At 47.9% G+C, this 21,151-nt stretch overlaps 5 protein-coding genes and 2 non-coding genes across 9 annotated transcripts; 6 read left to right on the top strand and 1 right to left on the bottom strand.

Moving 5' to 3' along the window:
• The first annotated feature begins 368 nt into the window (after positions 1 to 368).
• FOIG_04106 (uncharacterized protein) lies at positions 369 to 1,247 on the top strand. The gene is made up of 2 exons (XM_031202191.1): positions 369 to 600; positions 657 to 1,247. Exons 1-2 carry the CDS (start codon positions 576 to 578, stop codon positions 878 to 880), a joined length of 249 nt encoding a protein of 82 aa, XP_031067638.1. The 5' UTR covers positions 369 to 575; the 3' UTR covers positions 881 to 1,247.
• A 65-nt stretch (positions 1,248 to 1,312) lies between these two features.
• Positions 1,313 to 4,375, top strand: FOIG_04105 (uncharacterized protein). The gene is made up of 2 exons (XM_031202190.1): positions 1,313 to 2,484; positions 2,537 to 4,375. Exons 1-2 carry the CDS (start codon positions 2,307 to 2,309, stop codon positions 3,985 to 3,987), a joined length of 1,629 nt encoding a protein of 542 aa, XP_031067637.1. The 5' UTR covers positions 1,313 to 2,306; the 3' UTR covers positions 3,988 to 4,375.
• A 4,142-nt stretch (positions 4,376 to 8,517) lies between these two features.
• Positions 8,518 to 11,741, top strand: FOIG_04104 (uncharacterized protein). Of its 3 annotated transcripts, none has more exons than XM_031202187.1 (2): positions 8,518 to 9,402; positions 9,452 to 11,741. In XM_031202187.1, the coding sequence occupies exons 1-2, from the start codon at positions 9,264 to 9,266 to the stop codon at positions 11,152 to 11,154; spliced, it is 1,842 nt and encodes a 613-aa protein (XP_031067634.1). In that variant the 5' UTR covers positions 8,518 to 9,263; the 3' UTR covers positions 11,155 to 11,741. The 3 variants fall into 3 exon arrangements, with proteins under 3 accessions (XP_031067634.1, XP_031067635.1, XP_031067636.1); XM_031202188.1 differs by having other exon boundaries at positions 8,522 to 9,402; positions 9,458 to 11,726; XM_031202189.1 differs by having other exon boundaries at positions 8,570 to 9,402; positions 9,473 to 11,726.
• A 1,710-nt stretch (positions 11,742 to 13,451) lies between these two features.
• On the top strand, positions 13,452 to 13,576 carry FOIG_04103. Its single transcript has one exon. It is a non-coding gene; the product is annotated as a tRNA-Lys (tRNA).
• Positions 13,577 to 14,370: 794 nt separating this feature from the next.
• Positions 14,371 to 14,444, bottom strand: FOIG_04102. Its single transcript has one exon. It is a non-coding gene; the product is annotated as a tRNA-Lys (tRNA).
• Positions 14,445 to 15,839: 1,395 nt separating this feature from the next.
• On the top strand, positions 15,840 to 18,005 carry FOIG_04101 (uncharacterized protein; the record flags this gene model as incomplete). Its single annotated transcript, XM_031202186.1, has 4 exons — positions 15,840 to 16,050; positions 16,102 to 16,377; positions 16,437 to 17,710; positions 17,760 to 18,005. 4 exons carry the CDS (start codon positions 15,840 to 15,842, stop codon positions 18,003 to 18,005), a joined length of 2,007 nt encoding a protein of 668 aa, XP_031067633.1.
• A 2,546-nt stretch (positions 18,006 to 20,551) lies between these two features.
• FOIG_04100 (uncharacterized protein) lies at positions 20,552 to 20,872 on the top strand (the record flags this gene model as incomplete). Its single annotated transcript, XM_031202185.1, has 1 exon — positions 20,552 to 20,872. One exon carries the CDS (start codon positions 20,552 to 20,554, stop codon positions 20,870 to 20,872), a length of 321 nt encoding a protein of 106 aa, XP_031067632.1.
• Positions 20,873 to 21,151: the final 279 nt, after the last annotated feature.

Here is a 21,151-nt window from a genome sequence, read left to right as displayed (position 1 = left end):
AGCACTTCAAGTCATACATTCCCAGTCTAGCTTCTTTAATGGGGGGTAATTAAGCCGAAAGAGTTGGATTCTGGGGGTGGAGAGCTGGAATAAATTGAGGCGGACGAATCAGAAACATGATCCTGGCTGGAGTAAGGGTAAACGTGGGAGGATTGGAATTCGAGAGAAGAGGAGCCTGGTTCCTGGGCATTTTTGTCATTGTCTAATGAAGCCTCACGTCACTTTTGGAGCTCATTTCAAGCTTTTAAGCTTTTGTGCGTGAGAATAATGCAAGGGCAATGGCATAATTGGCTGAGAAATGTGGTGTTTGTGGCGGCTTCTATTTGATATCATAAATGGCTTGGCTTATCTGAGGATTTGATTTGGAGTTGTCGTGATTAATGGCCCGGCGTGATGCTGACTGGCTGAACACCGAAACTATTATTGGTTACACGGCTTTAACTAGGGTGTTCATAATCGCCGTTCCTGGGCACCTTAAAGATCTTTGTGAGACGACGAATTCATTCTTACAGGGCAAGATGTCCTCATTTCTTACTGTGCTGCAGCACGATGTCTGAGATAAGATCTTAGGCCTCATGGCATTAATGTTCTTATTTTATTGTAAGGATTGCACAACTTGACTTGTCCTTCAACCACTAACACAACACAAACCCAAGCATTGGTCTATGCTTCCAACCAAGGCTGGGGCTACTGCAAGAATCTCACCATGTCTCCTCGTCTCCAGGCCAAGGACGATCCCATCACGAGATATTTTCACCTAAGAGTGCAGTTGCCGTTGCATGCCCGGGGCGGCGCGGCGCGGATCCGGATCAGTTTCCACGGTTTCTCCATGTCGTTTTTGGTGGAGCATGAAATGTCGAGTTGCAACGTCGAGACGTAAGTTGGCCAGTAAAGATGATCATTTCGGCAACGTTTATTATTGAGAGCCTGGGCAGGCGAGCGAGTGGGATAATTAGATATCTTTCTGGTGTTGTGTTGAGAGTTGAGGCTGGTGAAGGGAAGGGATGCTTGTCGTGATGTGATTGATGTCTAGCAGCGGTGAATATTCTTAGACCGAGTCTGAGTCGATATCACTCTGAACCATACTAGCCAGGTATCATCAGCTCATGCCGCATGACGATCTCGAGTCGGCGAGTTGTGCTGTAGATCACGTTCTGGACTGACTAGGCCAACGTTAGCTGTCATTGTCGCTGTCGTTCTCGTCATCTGTTAGGTAGTAATATGATGCCGCCGTTGAAACACCCCTGTGTCCCAGCAATGCATAAGGTTCTGATCATAGCAAGCGCACAGCCCATGTATACTCCACAGAGTTGCAACTCTCTGGTCTTTTGCCGGTATATTGGTTCATCTATCCGAACAATCTTCCATGGCCTCGTTCTGGATCTCCACGGTTATGAGTGCCGAGCGAGGCTAGTCCCTGAGTTTCAAGGGTCGTCCTTGATTGAAGCTATTCCGAGGATAGGTATTGTATTAGTCGTTTAGTATTGATCTACGGGTAGTTGCAGTACTCGGTCAATAATTTCCAGCGGCATGCATGCACCCTAAACTTATGTCTTGTCAAGGCATGGCATGCTGGGCTACTTCTTGGGCTGGACTCTATTGGGTTGTCGTAATTCTCCAACATGAGGGCCAAGTCGGGTTTAGGGCCAGGCGGTGCCATCCATGCCATGCCTCTTGTTCATTACTTGGGTTCCCCTCCTTCGATCGTCACTGCGAGCGGATTTTTCCTCATCTTTACAAGTATTTCATCTCTTCTTCTCCTTCTTCTCTAATCTCATCGTTGCCCTGTCCTTTTGGATACTCAAAGCGCTTCAGTATAATAATAATAACCACTTGTCACCCCCTCTAGTTTCAGACCATCTCTTCTGGCCTTGGCTCCAACTGTCCCCGCTCATATCTTTCCTCTTACTCTTACCCCAGAGCAACTGTATCGCATACCGCTATCTCACCCGCTATCAGTTGATCCCTGTTGTCCCCGGGAACGGCTTTTCATTCGCGAAGCAGCTTCAACAATCTGTCATTCTTTTTGGTTGCCTCATTCTCTTGTTGTCTCTAATTCCCACTATATACCCGCTGACTCCGATTCCTTCTCGTCCCTTTTTATTTCTGACCTTTCACTGCACTCTGTTGCTGTCGTTATCGGCTTCCATCTTCACTGTGGGAGCCCTGACCCAGCCCCATACCGGCCCAGATCCACTAACTTTGGGGGTTAAGTCGCTGGACTCCACTACCCATTCAATCGGAGCGAGTTCTTCTCTTCAGCCCTGATTTGACTTTGCTCGTCCTCTTCCATCATCACAATCATCATGGCTCCGGACTCGTGGTCCGACGCCGATAGCGTGTCGCAGGCTTCGCAGCATTCTCAAATGTCTAATCAGGATAATTCTCTTGATCGGCAGCTGATCCGCCATTTGATGCAACGCTATGGTCGTGATGGCATTGCTCAATTGATAAACGAGGAGGCAAATTCATCTTCCATCTCCAGTGAGTAATTAATTTGACTTCCCACTGTCATCGCTAACATCGTGTCTTCTAGTCAACGATGGAGCATCTGTAGTTACTTCAAGTACCTTTTCTTCTGTAAAGTCTGAGGAAACCCCAAGCATCTTCGATAAAGCTAGCATACGAACTTTTTCATCCGACAACTCATCGACTCGAGGCAGTATCATCTCCAACGTATCCGCCCGCACTGCCAAGCTTCTTGGTCGCAAACAGGCTGCTCGCCCTTCCATCACCCACGAGGAGGAAACGTCACCAGCATCCAATGAATCGTCAACACCAGCACCCAAGCAAAAGGGCTCTTTCACATGTGGCTTTTGCAGGGAAGAAGGCATTCAGAAGACGTGTACCCGTAAAAACGACTTGAAGAGGCACATCGAGGATTTCCACAACACCAATGCCCAATGGTTCTGTCGGCAAAAGGGTTGCGATATGGTTTTTGACTGGCAAACAGCATACAAAACCCATTTAAAACAAGCTCACGGTGGTTCGCGCATGGCTCTTGATGAAGCCAAGGTCAACCTATGTCCTCAAACTGTTTTTGCTTGTGGTTTTGAGAACTGCTCTCAAGTTTTTGAATCTCCCAACGATGACGAAGCCGATACGATCTTCAAGGAATTTGTGGCCCATGTGGTCAAGCATTTCGACGAAGGCTCCAACAGCGGAGAGTGGACTTATTCTGCAAGGATGCGAAACCTCCTTCGACAATCTGGTCTGGTGCGTGCCTGGCAGGGCACTTCATGGGGTGAGGATGAACGAAGTCAGTTGCAGTGGCACCCTCAGTCCAGCGGCATTCTCAGGAAACGCCTTGAAACGAGACATCTCGGTGACCTGCAACTTCTTGTTCAGTATGCTATTGCCCTTGGCACAGAGCCTTCGTCGATCAAAGAGTATCGCGAAGATTTCATCAACCCTCTCAAGGATCAATGCCGCCAGGTCATCATGGGACACAAGTCTCGAGCACCTCCTCTGCCACCCTCGGGCCCGTCTCCAAGTACGGACCAGCACCAATTCCGCATCTCTCGAGGAACCACAAACCCCAACATGGCATACATGGCTCAACGTCGCGCCTATGCTCATAGACCCGGACCTCTTCGTTCTGGCCGATCCGCTCCGGCTCCGCGCCACACCATGCCCGTTAGTTCGGCAACTCCTGGAGCTATGCCGCACCATTTCCAGTACAACATGGCTTCAGCACCCATGTATGATCCCCGGCAACAGCAACAATTTGCAATGATGCAGCAAGCTAGTGGAGGCATCATTGCCGAGGACTTGCGGAGTTTCCAGTCTATTGCTGGCAATGTTCCAGAGCAGGACATTGACATGCCGGATACTGATATGATGGACTCTACATTCATGTCAAGTCCAAGCTTTTCAGGTCCATATGGACCTCAAGGTATTACGACCGCTGCTGATGGAGCATGTATTACATCCACAGACCCCATGAACCCACACATACAGTTTGGGTTTGACTCAACATACACATAACAAAGCAGACGTGTGAAGCTCGCTTCATGTTGATCTTGCAAACTGTCCCTATTCTTCTTCTTTGTCTATATATCTGTCGGTGAAACAGCAGACATGACGTGTCCCCTAGCACCAGTTTTCTTATGGTTATTTATGGATGGGAGTAGTTTGGAAGTATTTCATGGTTATGCTATTGCTCAAAAGCCAGGATTGTGTTTGAGTGTGTTCAAGGTATGGGAGTTTGTTTGGTATGGCTGATAGGTTACACATCTTGGTGTATTGGATTTGATACCCCCTGCTTGAATGAATAGCATTATTTCCCAGGATACAACTGTATATGTGATTACTACGACCCATAAGCTCTGTGCCATGTGTATCCTCGTGATGTTATGATACCGTTATAGTCAGGACCATACTCGTTCACTCAAGCATAGTATGCCAATGTCCGATCCGTGAGGTCCCCACTGCACGTTCCTCTAAGTCTAAGGCGGTGACATGTCCCTGTGGTGATCGAGGTAGCCGGTCAGCCTCGGAGCGACGGATATCTGCCCCAAGCTTCTGAGTTTAAGCAAGATGTCGATCGCGATATTACACTTCTGACAAAACAACTCTGAAACAAGGGACAACCTAGATCAAGGTAGAAACAAAATGCAATAGAGTTTACAAGGTGCGGCGTATTCCGAGGTTCACGTATCCCTCTATCGACTTGTCAGCGGAAGTGATGGATGAATATGTGCGTTACATGGTGTTGACGCTAAAGTCACAACCGCAACTGCCGTGAGTGACTGTGTCGTCAGTGACATTCCTTGTAGATACAAGTGCATAGAATGTCTTGTTTGGGCAATACGATCTGCCAAGAAAGTTTATGTTAAGGGCAAATACAACTGTACAGAGTTCTCCCTGACGGACGGCGTTATACAGGGTAGCAGCCGTTGACATGGAGTCATGGACTACGAGTCCGTTGTCCCGAGGCTATGATAGAGTTTACACGGAAAAATTCTCTCCATCTGATAACTTGTGAAGATGAGTATCGAGATTTGGATCTTTGCTTGGATCTAGGTACCGAACTCGCGGTTCGACATATATCCGAAATGAGGTGATATTGCCTTCATCGCATACACGTCTCATCAACTAACAAAGTAAAACCTCTATGATTCCGAGAGAGTCACCTAGCTCTCGTCTAAAAATGTTTCATGGCGTCTTATTTCATCCTGTTAATGGTCAAGAAGCAGAGTCACCAAGTGATCAGTGCCGCTCTTTGGGATGAAAAATAGCAAGCGGCATATACAAGAAGGCTGAAGCACAGTCAAAAGCCCGTACGGAAACCAGCTTCACGGACGAGGCCTAAGCACTCTCTACGACAAGGATCCCCGCGAGGTCGAGATAAGGACCTGGGGGGGGGCTTGCGGGAGGCTCTCCCGATAAACCCAGAGTAGATGATGCCGCGGCAGAGAAAGTTTATGGCGGCTTGTCATTCTTGATTACAGTGCATGTCGAAATGTCACATAATGTGTTTACATGAGTTTGTGGCTTGACGTCCGAGAACATGAGCGAGTTAGAGGCAGGCAAAAATAGATGTCAGCTTTTGGCGTTGTTTCCTTGAGCTCAATGGAAAGGCAAGAAAGAGGGTTATCCCTGACAGGGGTTCTCTGGACAACAGGCTGTATGTAAGTTGGAGGTCAAGTGAAACTCTTGGGGATGCTGGAGATAGGGGACCTGCATAACCTCCACGTGGAGTGCGGACCAAGAAGGGGAATGGCTGCGATGCTGTGATAAGAACTGATGGACTTGGCTGCCCTCCAGTTGAGTTAATTGCTTGACACGGACACACTGGAGAGCAGCCAACGGACAAACTCCTTTGCGCTGTAAGTTAAGGTTGTGTCTCCAGGTCCAGACAAAGATCTACAGGACGGGTGGACCACGTGGGAGAGCGTTACAGGAGGTTTCACCTCTTCCCTCCACTTCCTTCACTCGAGTTTGATGTTGATCAAGAGCGTGACTGATTCATCATCATTCAGCATCATCGACGAAGGCTTCGTGAGGCTATGCTCCACGGATGAATCTTGCTCCATAAGTCATAACGTTCCATCGTGGCGTGGTATTAGAGTGGTCTCGACTCTAGTGGTTGCGGGGATATGAGCTGAACAAGTCCTCAGGTCCTAGGGTAAATGAGTTACATGATAACTTAGTGATGCACCAGCACGGGCAAATCGGAAGACTTGGGTTAATGACAAGGGTTCCCGATAGAGGATAGGATGCCTCGCAAACGACAAGAACAGAAGGAGAAGAAAGGCCTGTCGCGTTCTGCAGTAGGCATGTCACAATATTGATTGAATTGTTGGTGGGCGATTCATCAATGCAATGCAGCACAGCACATCATCCCTCTGTTACCCCAGCCTTTTGCCTTTAACTTACAAGGGTATACCATCACGAGGCAACCGTGAGAGCAAGCAAAAAGCACAAGCAAGCAAGGACCAATCCAGTCCAATCCAACCCAACGGCTATGGCTCAGGATCTACAGTGCTGATCATGGTGCCCGAAACGCATCGGTTGCATGAGTGAGCTACCCAAACAGTACTATATCCGTCCCTCCATCAAGCAACGCATTGTAATTTCAACCCACTGATGCTCTGGCAAGTCAGCAACCACCCGTGTCGCGTTGAATCAGAAAAAGGTCCAGAAATTTTCGAGAAGAAAAAGCAAACGCCACAGGGGAAGCGGTCAGAACGTGAGATGAAACAAAGCAAAGGCAAACACAAACCCTAACCAGCCAGATACGGCACAACGTCTTCAGTGAAGTGACCTGTCGCACTGAAGTTTGGGGCCTCCTTTCTTTTTTTTGAGTTGTTGTTTTACGGAAATGGCGTTGCTGTCGACTTTTGGGGGGTTCAATTTACTGGGAACGAGGCTGCAGCACCATCGTTGTACAGACAATCATCATCAACATCATCATCATGAGATGGGGTTGAAGGTGAAGCTAGTAGTCATCCTGCCAAGGACTCTCACCGTAGCTGGGCGAGCATGTCACCACTCACCTCACACCAGCATCCACACTGATCAAATGTTTTGACCTCTTTTTTCTTCCTTCTCTGCAACTTTTTTTTCTCACTGAGGGTTCCCTTCCTCAACCAAATTCCCATTTACAGGGGGCTCACCTCTCCAAAGTGGCTTAGACACTGACCAGGCTCGTGTCATGACCCCCATGCCCAGGCCAATACGATCAAAAGGCAACCCTCCAGACTCCGCACCGTAAAGTCTCGGCAGGCCATTCAGACGCCGTCTTTCGCAGCAGACGCCAGAGATTGGCCCATCGTCATTTCCCGCTGAAACAGGGTCGTCTGCTGGCCCGCGTTATTGCTGATGCGCTTTACTATTACGGGGTCTTGGCTTTGTCTTGGTCTTCTCTGAAGAGTCGAGTGGAGAGGGTGACCGATACTCGGAAGCCACGTTTTATGCTCGTTAGGGGATTGGTAGCGATAGAGTTGTTCTGACTAACTAAACTTTGTGCGTGATCAAGTGCTAGAGTTGGGTTTCATTCGGTTACGTACAACTTCTGGTCATAGTCTACTCCGTAGGTGTCAACGGTTTTGAACGGCACTTGGACTCTCCAAGGACTCGAGAAACAAACGAACCCGAAGCGAGGAAGAGCAGGGTTCATCAGGTTGTCGATGTGATGAACTCACTGACCTCAAAGCACAGGACAAGACAAGAAAAAGGAGCCCACCATGAAATCATCAACCCTCCATTAATACTCCGTATTCAATGTTGTATCGCGCTGAAAAGCAAATGTCATGTAATCTCTCTTGCATGCAACTTCTTCTAGAAAGACGGCAGAACTGTTTCAGCAGGTCGTGTCATGCCCGTCTACGTAATAATGTAATAATATCTCACGCCCGGGAACAAAAGTACGTAATTTGCTGGCGCAGGCCCTTATTATTTTTGGGTACAGCACAGCAGACACTGCACTTTAAGATTCACTGCAGAGATGAGATGAGTTATCGGGAGCTCCAGCCGAATTTTTTAATGGGATCCATCATCCATGGTGTCGCAATTCAGTCGGACTCGACTTGGTAGCCCCGTTGCTACCCAGCCTGACCATAACAGACCTTACTATACTAGTCTAGGGCAGTGGTCACTTTAGCACACCCAAAAAGAGCGAGGAACAAGTTAATCGGGCTATCGAGTATTTAGTAAGGCACGCCTGAATGGCTTAAAAGCCACCGTTGTGAGTATAGTTAAGTGCAAAGCATACGATGTACAGTATTGGGTATTGTGTCAAAAGAGCATCACTGGGTCCCTGTTGATCCCATCTCATGTGAAACTCCAAAAAAGTACATCATCGACAGGCACGTCACTTGATTCTCCGTCTGATGCAAAAACAGAGTATCTCTGAGCGAATGACGTTCCTGAAACGGCCTTGGTGATGAACAGGGAACCCCCTGGTTGACGGAGTCACTAGCCCTCAGACTAGCCAGGACATGGATAAGCCAAGCGTGGGTCGACTGTGAGCGATCACTCCGGCAAGCCCGTTACAATGTCTCACCCAAGTCCAGGGATTCGAAGAAAGCTTCTAGAAGGACTTTCCCTCTTCTGTCCTGTCTCTGCCTCTGTCTCTCTCTAGTCTCTCTCCCCTGCCCTCCTACTGCCTACACCTCATCTGCTCTATTCTCCCTCTTCCCCTCTGACTGACATTGACTGATTGACTGACTGACCCTCTCTATTACCTGGCCTACCCATACTTTTATGTCTGGCTCCCCATCTTCAAACAAGGACCCTTGCGTGTCTCGTCGTGTCTCGTCTCGTCGTCTATTCTTCACTCTTACACTAATTGATCTGCTCTGCTCTTCTCTGCTTTAATCACATACATACATACCCACCCACAGACTTGCAACTATCGCATCACATTCCACAGCGTTCTCAGTTTACGACTCAACGACTAGACTACCAAACACTAATCGTCGCGGGCTGTCGATTTCCCCTCGTTTCGCATTCACTCACACGACTCGACTTTCTCGAACCGTGTTTGCTGATCTATTATCGCCGGACGTTAACTCACCTTATCGACGCTCCTTGGTATCGCCAGGCCTTCACGACGCCTCGCAAACTCGACTGTGGACTCGACCTCGCCGACTCAAACTTGATGATAGTCACATCGTCGGCGACTGTTTTCTATTGCTGACATCGACCTCGACACGAACCATTGTTCTTTTGTTCGAGTCATTGTTGATAAGTCACTCAAGCGCTGAGTGCGCGTTATCGCACTGTCGACCGAGCCTCGAGCACTCTTCAATCACAACATGAACATGTTTCCCTTTCCAGTTCAAGAGGACCAAGTGAGGCCTCTGTCCGAAGAGGACCAGCAGATCCTCTTGGGGCTTACCCGTCGCTACGGCGTCTCAAGTCTCGTATGCGCTCTAAGCGGTCTGGGTGCTGGATGTGAGTGATTTCCACACAATTCAATGTAAGCCCTGCTAACAATTAACAGCCCGAGCCTCTACCTTTTCAGCATCGACACTCCTCAGCAACACCAGCGCTCCCTCACTAGCATGGAGCAGTTCTGAGGCCTCTCATGCACGATCCGATGCGGCCTCGATTCGAACCCAATCAACATGGCAGGATAACGCAGGCGACGTTCCCTCGATTCACGAAGGTGAGATCGGTAAAGTTGCCGATCGCACATGGCTCGACTCGCCCAATCTCATGCAGTCACCCATCCCTTCATGCGATGTCACCTCTCACCCGTCGCCCCGGCATGTCACACCAACCTCTAAGAAATATCAGTGCCCCATGTGCTTCTTGGACAACAACCCCGTTGGTTTCGGCAGGAAAAGTGATTTCAAGAAGCATCTTTACAACTTCCACGGTGCTGATGTGACTTGGCTTTGCAAGACCAAGGGCTGCCATCTCTCTTTCGCTACTGAGCGGGCCTACAGCACTCACGCCAAGGAGACACACCGTATGGACGCTCTCCCTAACAGCACTGCAAAGACCGAGCTGTGCCCTCAGGTTGTCTTTGGTTGTGGATTTGCTAGCTGCAAGGACCGTGTCTTTGAGGCTTCGTCCAACGACCAGGCTTCATCTAGCCGCGACAAGTACTTTGAGCATATCGCTAAGCACTTTGAGGATGGCTTTGATGTGAACAACTGGGAGTACAAGGTTCAAGTGCACAATCTCATGCGTCAGTCCAAGGTCAAGTCTGTCTTCAAGACTTGCATCTGGCCCAAGGAGAAGAGAATGCAACTCACATGGCGCCCTCGCTCCTCCGGTGATCTCAAGCGTATGCTTGAGGCCCGTCATCTCGGTGAGGATATCTCGACACTTGTGCGTCTTGCTTTCATCCTGGGCACATCGCCTTTCACCAGTCCTACTACACCACCACCAAGCGAAATTGACTTGCAGTTCTCTCTGCCCTTCCGATCTCAATGCTTGATGGACACAGTTGGCCATGCCGATGGTGCTCAATCCACGACGGCCGAGACCAGTGAGACCAACACACCCATGGTCACTGTGACGAAGCAGGCTCCTCAAACACCGGAGGCACCTTCGTTCCCTGCCCGCCGCATCAAGCAGGAGACCCGACCCACGACACCAATGGACGGTCTTCCTGAGCCTATGGTTCACGATGATCTCACTGCTGGCCCTCATCCTGGAACACCGTTCCCCATTCCCAACGAGCATGTCTGGCCAGTGGACGCACCCAAGTTTGCTCCTGACCAGATGAACACCTTTGCTGATGCTTCCATGACCTACATCCTGCCTGGTCAAGAGCTTCCTCAGCAACAATGGGACATGACTGGCATGCAACAGCACTTCCCCCAACAAGACACTGTCATGTCCAACGTCTACATGCCTCCCCAACAACCTGTAGCTGCTCGCCCAGCTACACCTATTCCTTCAAAGCGACCTGGATCTTGGGGCAAGAGACTAAGCCTCGAGAACTTGCGTCCTAAGAAGAAGACAAGCGTGTATGGAAGCCCTGCTTCCGAGCACGAGGCTGTCCCTCCTGTGCCAGCCATGTATGCCGAGATGATTCCCACGTCTATGCCTGCGGGTTACGAACTGCCAATGCGAATGGGCCACCCCCAACAAGGGTACACATCAAACCCTGGCTTTATGCCTCAGGCTCAACAGCAACAGTTCGGCTCACCCACGACATTTTACTTGGATGACGGGGACATGAGACTATAAGGCGTTTTTAATCTCGGAACGGAAAAGCATTCTTTGAGCATCATGATTTCATTTATTCTCTTTTTCTCAAGCTCTGCATTACCATATATCTGTACTAATAATCACCCCTAAAGAGGAGGACGAGGAACATAACGACAGGATACCCATCCTCCACTATCTGACGAACTTTCTCTTGCTGCACATTTCCTTTTTGTCTGTCCTGGATATACCAGGACAACCACATACCTATTTCCTTTTTTTGTCTTTTCTTGAGTGTCATTGTTAGTCATTTGTTTGCTTTGAGATACCACGGTGTTGAAGAAGGATGGAATGAGATGAGACGGGAAACCAAAGTCATGGAACGCTGCATAGGGCACAGAATTGTTTAACTGCAGCATGTTTTTGCTTTCTCTCTGTTGAATATTGCATCTTTCGGGCGGTTTTATGCGTGGATTACTATACCGGGATTGGCAGATACCCTTGTGTGAGGCCAGCAAGCAATTGAGGATATTTGCTCTGGCGGGATACATATGAATAGATAGGGAAGGAAGCATGTCAGCAAGATATATGAATTAATAGAATCTTGGAGAATATCTTTTGTGTCGTTCGCATGAGTGAAGTCTTGGGCTGTATTGACTGGCCACACAACCAAACAATATCTTGCTATCTGTACTTGAGTGTATGGCCGTGCTTGTGCCTCGCTGAAACTCATGTACTGTGTCGATTCGATGTTGCAATCATGCCTTGATGTTAAATCACACCACTGTTAATGGCATGCGTGTCCCGGGATAACTGAACTGAGAATTATGATGGACAGCTGTCCATTTCCATGTAACAGTCTCAACAGATAGGCTCTATACATAAAATTGTGATTAGAACAAAGCGGCTGAAGCAACACTTGATGCCGCTTCCCACAACGGAGCACCCTCGACATGGGAGGCAGATCTCGGCCGTATCTTAGTCCAAGGTGCTTATGGTATAGGACATTCCGCGCGAAATAACGAATGGGAAGTCTGATACAGGCCAGAACTTAATGACCTGGAGTTTGGTGTCAGCCTACATGTTATCTACTCACATATGGTGATCGCCTCCTGAAGTGACTGACAGCATGATGCTCCTCTACGATAGGCAAGAAAACTTGAGACCTCTATCCTAAGGGGTGAAAAGACTTAGGTAAGTTTAGTATAGACTTAGTGGGACTTTAGATGAGTTATGTCCAGTATGCTAGCTTGATGTCAGAAAGTTTCATCGTCCCATGAATCTCCCGAAGTTCCCGTGAAGATGATGGAAGGCCAAAACTGCGCCGATAAAGAAGATGATACCCCCAGAGGAAGAAGTTGAGGTTTAAAAACCCACAGGTATCTTGAGAATAAACTTTGTATGAGAAATGGTGATATACTGGCCGAGTGACAGTTGCCAGGGTCAAGGTATATTAGCGAGGCGGGAGCATTGTGAAAATAACAGGGCAATTAACAGTAAAGTCACAGATCAGTGACAAAGGAAAGAAGTCCCAGTGGATTTCGTCAACCCAAAGTCTTTCTTTTCTTGAGGGGCTGTAAGGTGGCAGAATTACGGTTTTGTTTGTGAGTCACAGCAGGCACAAGGCGTGGCTCAGCAGAGGGACAGCGTTCGTGACCATGAACTCTGGTGATGAATCACAGGCTGTATCTATGGGAAAATAAGAATGTGGTAAAAATGCAGTGCAATATTCTGTGGGAGATGTCGCCTTTCGTTGTGCTGTTCGGACTGGCTGATTGGCATCGCGACCCTTGACGTCCAACGGGTGGTGGTGGGAGCGAGATAAGAAGCCTCTGACGACCCTAGGGGCTGCGATATGAGCAAAAAGCAGTCTACAGATTGGTTAAAAGGTCTGAAAATATACAGAATTCAGATAGAATGAAAGGGAGGTCACGGGTGAATGGTATTCGCAGTACGCCTTGAAGCATCCAAAGTGCGAAGAGCCAAGGTTGAGTGACAGTAGACTCGAGCCTTCGAGCAAAATGCAAAGACGGAGTTCCATGTCAAATGGGATCATTTTGGAGAATTGGTGACCGAGTTACACAGCCGTCGTCGTTGAGGGATGCTGTGGATAGGAACACCAAGGCAAGAGGCCATCCATGCAATGTCGATCACGATGCAGAGACAGGCAGAACGTTTCACAGTCTGCTAGAGGCATGACCTATGGTAGAATAACCCAATAAACAACAAAGTCTGGCATGAAAGCGTGCTGTGTTTGTTCCTGGGACTGAGTTCACGTGAATGGGGTGCCTACTTATACTGGTTCAAAACGCAGCCTTTCACCAGCAAAGCTCAAGCAAAGCAGCTTGGCGCAGTGGAAGCGCGGTATGTTTCTTCTCCACTATATGACTCAACAACAGAGTACTAACATATCCCAGCCGGGCTCATAACCCGGAGGTCACTGGATCGAAACCAGTAGCTGCTATGAAGCATCTCTTTTTTGCACTCTCTTTGTCCAGAGTTTTCGACTGTTGGTTGATGGGCAAAACTAGAGCCGGGCTGTTTTTGGCTGTGAAATCCCCGGTTGGCACCTTTTATTTTTCGAGGACCATGGAGCATAAGCGGAATTCCCGAGCACTTTAATGGGGGCTCCTGACACGGCTGATTCCACGATATGAGTTCTTGATATCTCAAATCGATCTTGTGTGCCGGGTAAGAAGCGAAGTGGATCCCCGGCGCCGGAACAGAAAGCCGGCCCGAAAATGTATGGCGGCCTTGGATCTGTCTGCGACAACTTGTGAATATAACATGAGCTTGGCTACGATTTAGGCGATCTCTTTATTAAAGTGAAACACTGTAGATATAAAGTGATTTACGCTTAGGACTCCCACTATAAGCGCCTTCAAACTTTAATTAAGACTCTGTGGATAGGTGTCGGGTATAAGAACATTGGATCATCTATATGCCAGCTGCTCTATTTTATTATCACCAGCTCTAAGAAACATCTTTAGAGGCCAGGAAAAACAAATATACACTTTCTCTAAGTGAAAATATACCTAATCCCATTTATTAGCATAACCCTATTCCTCAAAGTGTTGGGGAAATCGCGTGACCCAAAATCAGTAAGTGGATCCAAGCGCAGACCTGTGATCTATGTTCTCCAAACTTCAAGCCCTTGCAACTCCATCAAAACGCACCAGATCAACACGAAAACTATTGCAATCGATTCCTCTCGACTTAGAGACTCAAATGAAGATTTAAAATTGGCAAAAAAAGAAACTCCTGCGAGGGGACTCGAACCCCTAACTTTCAGATTAAAAGTCTGACACGCTAACCAATTGCGTCACGCGGGATGCTTGAATTGTTGGAAGACGAGCTGCAAATTGTATTTTATGAGAACCTATTTTTGTCCTGGGACTAAACTTATCCTTGGGTGTGACATCTGACCAAACAAACATTTGAATAGCGGCCAATCAGGCTCATGAAACATGGTCTTGTATTCAGAACTAAACGGGGAGTAACTCTGTTATAAACATAAGGGGTACAAAATTAAACACATTCGCCATGTACTCTAGTACAAAGGGGCAAGCCATGATGCACTCAACGTTACTGCGCATGAGTCACCCGACAACGACATATCACGCAGCTTGAGATGGTTACCGTTGATGCTTGCTTATCTTCGCTTGGCCTTCAAACTGTGCTTGGTGGTACAGCTCAGTGTAATGCGTACGCAAGCCGGGCGATTATTTCGTTGAGACACAGTGTCGCTTACCATGCCGTTTGTCAAACACTTCGGCCCTTCATTGCTCAAGCGACTCAACTTAATTGATTGCCATTCAGCAATTAACTTTATGTTTGGCAAGTACTCCCGAGCTGCGCATCGGTCCATCTCTGAACATTGGCTTGTGTGCAGTGGACAAGGAGTGACACTAATCGCCAAGAGGCAAGCTAAAGCACGTCTGGAACAGTTCTATCGCTGATACCCATTAATAATTTTCTTGAATTCGGCTCTGATCCATTTGATTCCTGCAGAGGCTGAATATAGACTAGATATTGGCATTGCAAAGGCTTGCCTCGGCATATATGTTTATTTCATAGCCTCACTTACCACCTTGATGATAATTCAACCTTTATGCGTACAAGGAACGTCCTCACAGCTGAGGCTACTATAGATAGTTTCCTCATCGGACTTTCTTCCAATGCTTCCCATGAGGGTCCGCTACAAGCGAGCTCAAGCCGTTTGCGTGACGTTTGTCAGGGACTCACAAATATTCAGCCGCAACCACCAAGTGATGATTCTCACCATTGTTTGGAGATGTGTGCTACCAAATACTCTAATGACGACTTAGCAGTGATTGAATCCCGATGATTCATAGCCAATGGCCAGTAACCGTTTGTTACCACCTACTCTACAAACAAGACAACATTGATTCACTCACGACTCTGCCTAGATAATGGTCAACAGTGTTTGTGACCATCTATTGTACAAGCAAAACAACAGTGATTCACTCACGATGTTGCCTTACTCACAGTGACTCTAAGCCCAACGATGTAGCAAACCCATATCGCTTCTCAGGCTATAAATTCCAGCCTTCCCTCCCTCATCTCCTTTCTTCTTTTCTCTCTCATCATCGACCAACATCTTCTCTTCTGTTGATCAACTGTCCTTGAATTGAACTTCGTTGACCATCCTTTCATCACTCAATCTTTCATACCTACCTACTCTACGACCCACCGACATTGTCGACATGGCTTCGCAAGGCTCAAGCTCCGCCCCTCCTAGGGATGTTTATGCCTGTGAGGTGTCTGAAGACTGGGATCCCGTTGCTCTCAGAGCAACACTTCCTCGTGGACTCACTCCATCTCTGAAGGTCAAGAAAGGTGACAATGTCTGGGCCTACCACACCAACCAGGGTTATGGCTACATCCATCTTCCTACTGGAGACACACACCTCAGAGGTAACGTCACCATCTTATTTCTATGTGAACTACTGTTTCTAATTATGTTAGGTTGGGTACCTCTCAGGATTCTGAAGAAGGGCGCAATCCGGGTCGAAGACTTACCCATCGAACTTCCCGCAGAGGTCCGTAATCTGGGACAGAGCGCAGCAAGACCTCAGAGCGATAATTCTGCCAACGTTCTGCACAAGACCCTTCGGTGTCTTTGGCGTAAGATCATTAGCGAACAAGCGCTCATCAAGGAAGTGATTCCCGGCATGAATGAACAGAGCCAGAGCGTGCTCTTCAACAATACCACGAGCGCATACGCCGACGTAGTCTACAAGTGTTAGTCTGAGACTTTGCCTCATTCTAATCCTCCAGCCCTGAGCTAACAGTTCTATCAGGTATCACTCCGCAAGCTCGTAACATGATGGCCACCGGCAATTTCGCTATTGAACAACTGATGTCTTTGCAGCCAGTCTCCAAGTCTTGGCCTAAGGAAGCTGGAGTTTATATCATCATCTATCAAGGCTTTGGTGGCCGCAAGTCTGGAAACGTAACCTATCAAACGGCCATTTACGTCGGACAGACTGTTCAGTTTCAAAAGCGCAAGGATGCACACACCAGAGATGCGGGTACCAAGAACTCCACGCATTACAGCCTTGCCAAAAAGGCCAAGAAGATGGTGATGATACCTCTCCTCTTACAAACAGAGAGCGCTGTTCCTCCGTTTTTCCTTGACATTGCGGAATTCTCGTTCGTATGCCTTTTTCGAAGCTGGTATGCGGCTCTCTTCAAACCGCGCGATCCTGAGCTCCTCGGAGCCTATACTACTGACTACGACGCATGCGTAGTCTTTTCTCGCATTATGCGAGATGTATCTGCCGAGACAGGCTGGAATCTGGCTCGCACCTATGGCTTGAACTGGAATACCCCAGTTCTGAGGCACCCCAAGGTTGACCAGCCATGGGTTTCGTGGTACGAAGAGGAGCTTAAGATGTACAAGTATCGTACCCGGCGTACAATCTTCCTGCAACCAGACAAAGCTCACGTCCGATGGCACGGTAGGAAGGAGCTCGGTATCCCTCTGGAAGTCGCTCAAGATGCCGGTTTTGTGAACGGCCAGTCAGTCCATCTTGTAGTTGAGATCTGCAAAAGTGGCGACGAATATCTCACACACCCTTTCCGCTTTGTCCGTCTCCCGCCCAAGGTAGGTCGCAATACGGAGCTTGAAAAGCTCAGGTCCGTCGCTGTCAAGATCCAGTGGCTCCCTGAGGGGAAGAGGCAATGGAAGGAGTACTATCTTGAAAGATCCAGACTCTGGCAACCAATCAGCAAGACCAACCCCGTTTTGCACATCTACCGCACCGGCCTCATGATACTTTGCGACATGGAAAAGACCAGCTATACCGGAGGTCCAGAATGGTTGCATAACGTCTCGCCAACGGGTATCCAGTTCCTTCGATACAACCATCTGGAGCAGAAGCAAGTAGTTGAGATGGTTCCGCCGCGAGTCATTCCGTGGCCAGAGGACAACACAATGGAAAAGAACAAACAGAGACTGCTTGAACTGTTCCCCCGGGCATCAAACCCCGATACCATTATAGGACCGCGACCTCCGCAGGGATTTTTCACCAAGAACCGCAAGTCGTGCGATATGTGCCTTTCACAACGGACTGTAAGTTCACCAGCTCCTCGCGAGTAACATAAACTAACATATTATATAGACCACTGCCTGCAAGTATGATCCTACTGACGACTCATGCCAGTGTTGTCGACCTCTGAACCGCCCTTGCACGTGGTCTAGAGCAGGGCAAGACGTCATGGATCTATTTGTTCATGGTGAGAGCCTGGAGGAACTTGGTATTGCGGTAAACCTTTCCCGAGACATGGGTTCAATGATCGGTCCAATGGTGGAGCCCCCCTTCGATCCTGATATCGAGGGCATGGAGCATGAAGATCAGCAGGACTGATTGACGAACAGAGTTGGCTGCTGGCTGCTGGCTGCACTCTGAAGAAGCCGACAGTGTCGGACTTGATTACGGGCTTTTGCTTTTCTGAACCTTTTTCTGCACTTGTTGCTTTTTATCGCTATGATTTGGAGGAAAGGATGATGATGAACACGGCAGTCGTGTTGTTTTCTGAATTGTGTCTTTCATTATTGCTATTTTCTACCTGCTTTTAGCACGCAAGACGCTGGAGGACATCACCATGGGATTTTGTCATGGAACTCTTTAATTCTTTACTGTCATTACCGCTTAACTTAATTACCATTTTAGCTTATTCCAATCGTTACCAAGTGTTTAGTTAACTCGGGAATTCCTTTGAGCTGAGTGTATCCAGCCCATTTAATGTTGAGTGACTACCACAGGACGGCAACATTAAGGGCTTTGCTATACGCCTTTCTTATACCTCCTGTATTTAACTTAATGTTAGAAATACGAGAAATCCATTGCTCAAGAACAGTTTCCTCTGCTTAGTGCTTGTTATTGCATCTAACGCCTCGTAGCAAAGTAAAAATGTTCATCATCAGACTCGTATAGATAGGCAGAGGATTGCAACATGCATGTATTTACGTCTGTCAGCTATTGACATGTCAGGCGTTTAATCTATATTAGATAATTTAGTAATATCCAGCTTGACCATATGTGTTGTCTTTGCACAGTTCTGGCCGCCTGGCAAAGAAGTGTATCTCCCAACCTCATGGCCACCTGACGGTTAAAGGGACGCTTTGTCCACTCAAATTACGACAGCTTCGAAGATAATTAAAGAAGTATAAACATGTACCTGTTGACTTCTCTCACAATACCCACCGTTGCAGTTGGCATATGCGTAGCCGAAATGTCCTATATGAGATAAGAAAGAGTCTGTGGCCAAGCCTCTGACACAACTTCGGGCTGGATCTGGCCAATGGGCATATAAGCACGCCCATCGGGTGGCGGTTTGTCTTCTCGGATATATGTTCCTCGCGACTACTGGCGCGCATCGGATGTATTACGGAATGTTATGCAATTCTAACTTTAGATGTTTGCTGGCCAATTGAGCATGAAGTAGACCACGCCTCTTGATGCGAAGCTTCGGTGCGGGTAGATCGACTAACCCGACATGATGCACGTTAACAACTATTGTAGCAAGATACGGATGAGTTGGCAACCATATAAATTTATTTGGGTTAACCAAATATCTCATGGATGACTGCTGCTAATTTCGCAGTATTGTGCCAGTCCGAAGATATTGGTCAAAGAGTTTCACCTTGACTCCAGGTCTTGCGCCATTGAATGCCATCCTAACGTGCTGTAAGCACTCTTGTCAATTTGATGTTGTCATACATCCTATTTTTCTGCAACAACGGGCAGCCTCGCGCCAGTTTTCATAGATGAGTACTTATAGTGAAATAATATCCTTCATCTAGCCTGGAGTGACCCATGTCGATATCCTTCCAACGATGTCTCAATTGATACGCGACACATCCAACCCCAAAGGGCCATGAGAAAGAGACTTAAAAACTAGCACGTGTCAGTTTTCACAGAATGATATTACATGTTCACCAGAATGAGGGCTATGCGCATAGAGAAAATGATGTTGCATTGAATGCTATCATATTGACAGTACAGAAACGCGCAAAAATCTGGTTTATATGGGTCCATTGCAGACCCTTTGCTCAATGGCACACATATATGTACAACTACTAGCCCTGACTTGAGTTTTCCGAGGCAATTCTCATGCGCCTATCGGGACACTTGCCGACTACCTATAAACTACTAATCAATACTCAGTCCCTTGCAATAGCTAGAGGCTTCTCAATACCGAAGAGCCAAAGTCAGATAGTGACTATTGGCAGGGGAAGATCAACAGGACAATGGTGGAGCAGTCATTTATGACAATCGTTCATTCTAATTACTTTGCTCTGTGCCCGCTCTCCTTGGAAGTCATTGCGGAAATTGTTCTGAGTGATGTGATAGTTACTTTCGTGTAAGTCAGGGCAGCTGTTGTCAGTCTGTGGAAGTTTGTAAAAGCATCACAATTGTTACTTGAAACAGGATATGCGAAACCGTAGTATACATATTAGCTATATTGTAGCCCTGCATATTTATTTCACTACAATTTGAGACTTGAGTGACTCTCATGTAAGCTCCTATTGTCACCATAATTATCGACCACTTGCAGGTAACATCAAAAGGCCGCAAATATACCTTCTCCAAGACGAATATGAATGCCAGATATCTTTTAAATACTCATTTGAGCTATCTTACGATCCATATAAAGGATTTGGTCCATATTGCTATTGTTCTGGCTCTCTTTCTCGTTCTTTCCTAATTCGGTCCTGAGCGTTGTTCCTTCCTCAACTGACGACGTTCAACTGACTCTTTCCCTCGCAGGCTGTTCCTTCCCATTCTTACTGCTCCTTCCACAAAATGCGAATTGCATTGACTCCTGAGGTACACCATGGCTTCTGTCCAAGTTCTATCGTTCTTTCGTCCTCAACACCATCATCATCACCACCATCATCACCATCACCATGCCTGCTCGCCTGCCCGACGTTTCCGGTCTTCTTGCCCTCCTGGATAGGTTCCGGACCCCCAAGCGGTCCGGCCTTCCAGGAGGGTCTGCGACTGAAGAAGAGATTGCCTTCGCCGAGAAGGACTCCCCCATCAAGGGGGAACGTATTGCTCCGGGCCCTTGGCCAGAATTCTCCTCCTCCCCCTCCCCCTCCTCCTCTCCTCCCTCTCCTTCTCTTCCTCCTCTCCCTCTCCCCTCCTCTCCTTCCTCCTCCCCTCCCCCTCGCGCTGGAAAGCGCAAGAGGTGGCTTCGCCTCTTCTCCTCCTCTTCCTCTTCATAGAGGGTGTGTCGGTGTCGTGTCGTGGTGGTTTTTTTGGGGGGGCGTTCTTTTTTTGGAGCGAAGATTTTGTGTCTTTGGCTTCGCCTCTCCTTTGATTGCTCCCCCGGGAGCTGTGTCGCAAACCCTTCGCCAAAGACGACTACTTGAGCATGAAGAACGACAAAAGAGCCCATTCAGATCTCCCAGGAATCGCCATAAACTTCTTTCAAGAGACTTCTCCCAGTGCTTCGGTAAGTTGATCTCGTTTTTTGGATGGTGTAAGTCATCAGAATGTAGCTG

The sequence above is a fragment of the Fusarium odoratissimum genome, assembly GCF_000260195.1.
Source record: "Fusarium odoratissimum NRRL 54006 unplaced genomic scaffold supercont1.5, whole genome shotgun sequence".
Classification (NCBI taxonomy): Eukaryota; Fungi; Ascomycota; class Sordariomycetes; order Hypocreales; family Nectriaceae; genus Fusarium; species Fusarium odoratissimum.
Note: the sequence above shows the minus strand (reverse complement) of the source record. Positions and strands in the feature narration are given on the sequence as shown.

What these genes read in the sequence shown, in the direction of transcription:
- FOIG_04106 (XM_031202191.1), top strand. Translation starts at nt 576, where the DNA reads ATGGCATTAATGTTCTTATTTTATT. An exon ending in ATTAATGTTCTTATTTTATT is followed by an intron (nt 601 to 656) that starts GTAAGGATTGCA and finishes CACAAACCCAAG; the next exon opens with CATTGGTCTATGCTTCCAAC.
- FOIG_04105 (XM_031202190.1), top strand. Translation starts at nt 2,307, where the DNA reads ATGGCTCCGGACTCGTGGTCCGACGCCGATAGCGTGTCGCAGGCTTCG. An exon ending in AAATTCATCTTCCATCTCCA is followed by an intron (nt 2,485 to 2,536) that starts GTGAGTAATTAA and finishes CGTGTCTTCTAG; the next exon opens with TCAACGATGGAGCATCTGTA.
- FOIG_04104 (XM_031202187.1), top strand. Translation starts at nt 9,264, where the DNA reads ATGAACATGTTTCCCTTTCCAGTTCAAGAGGACCAAGTGAGGCCTCTG. An exon ending in AAGCGGTCTGGGTGCTGGAT is followed by an intron (nt 9,403 to 9,451) that starts GTGAGTGATTTC and finishes AACAATTAACAG; the next exon opens with CCCGAGCCTCTACCTTTTCA.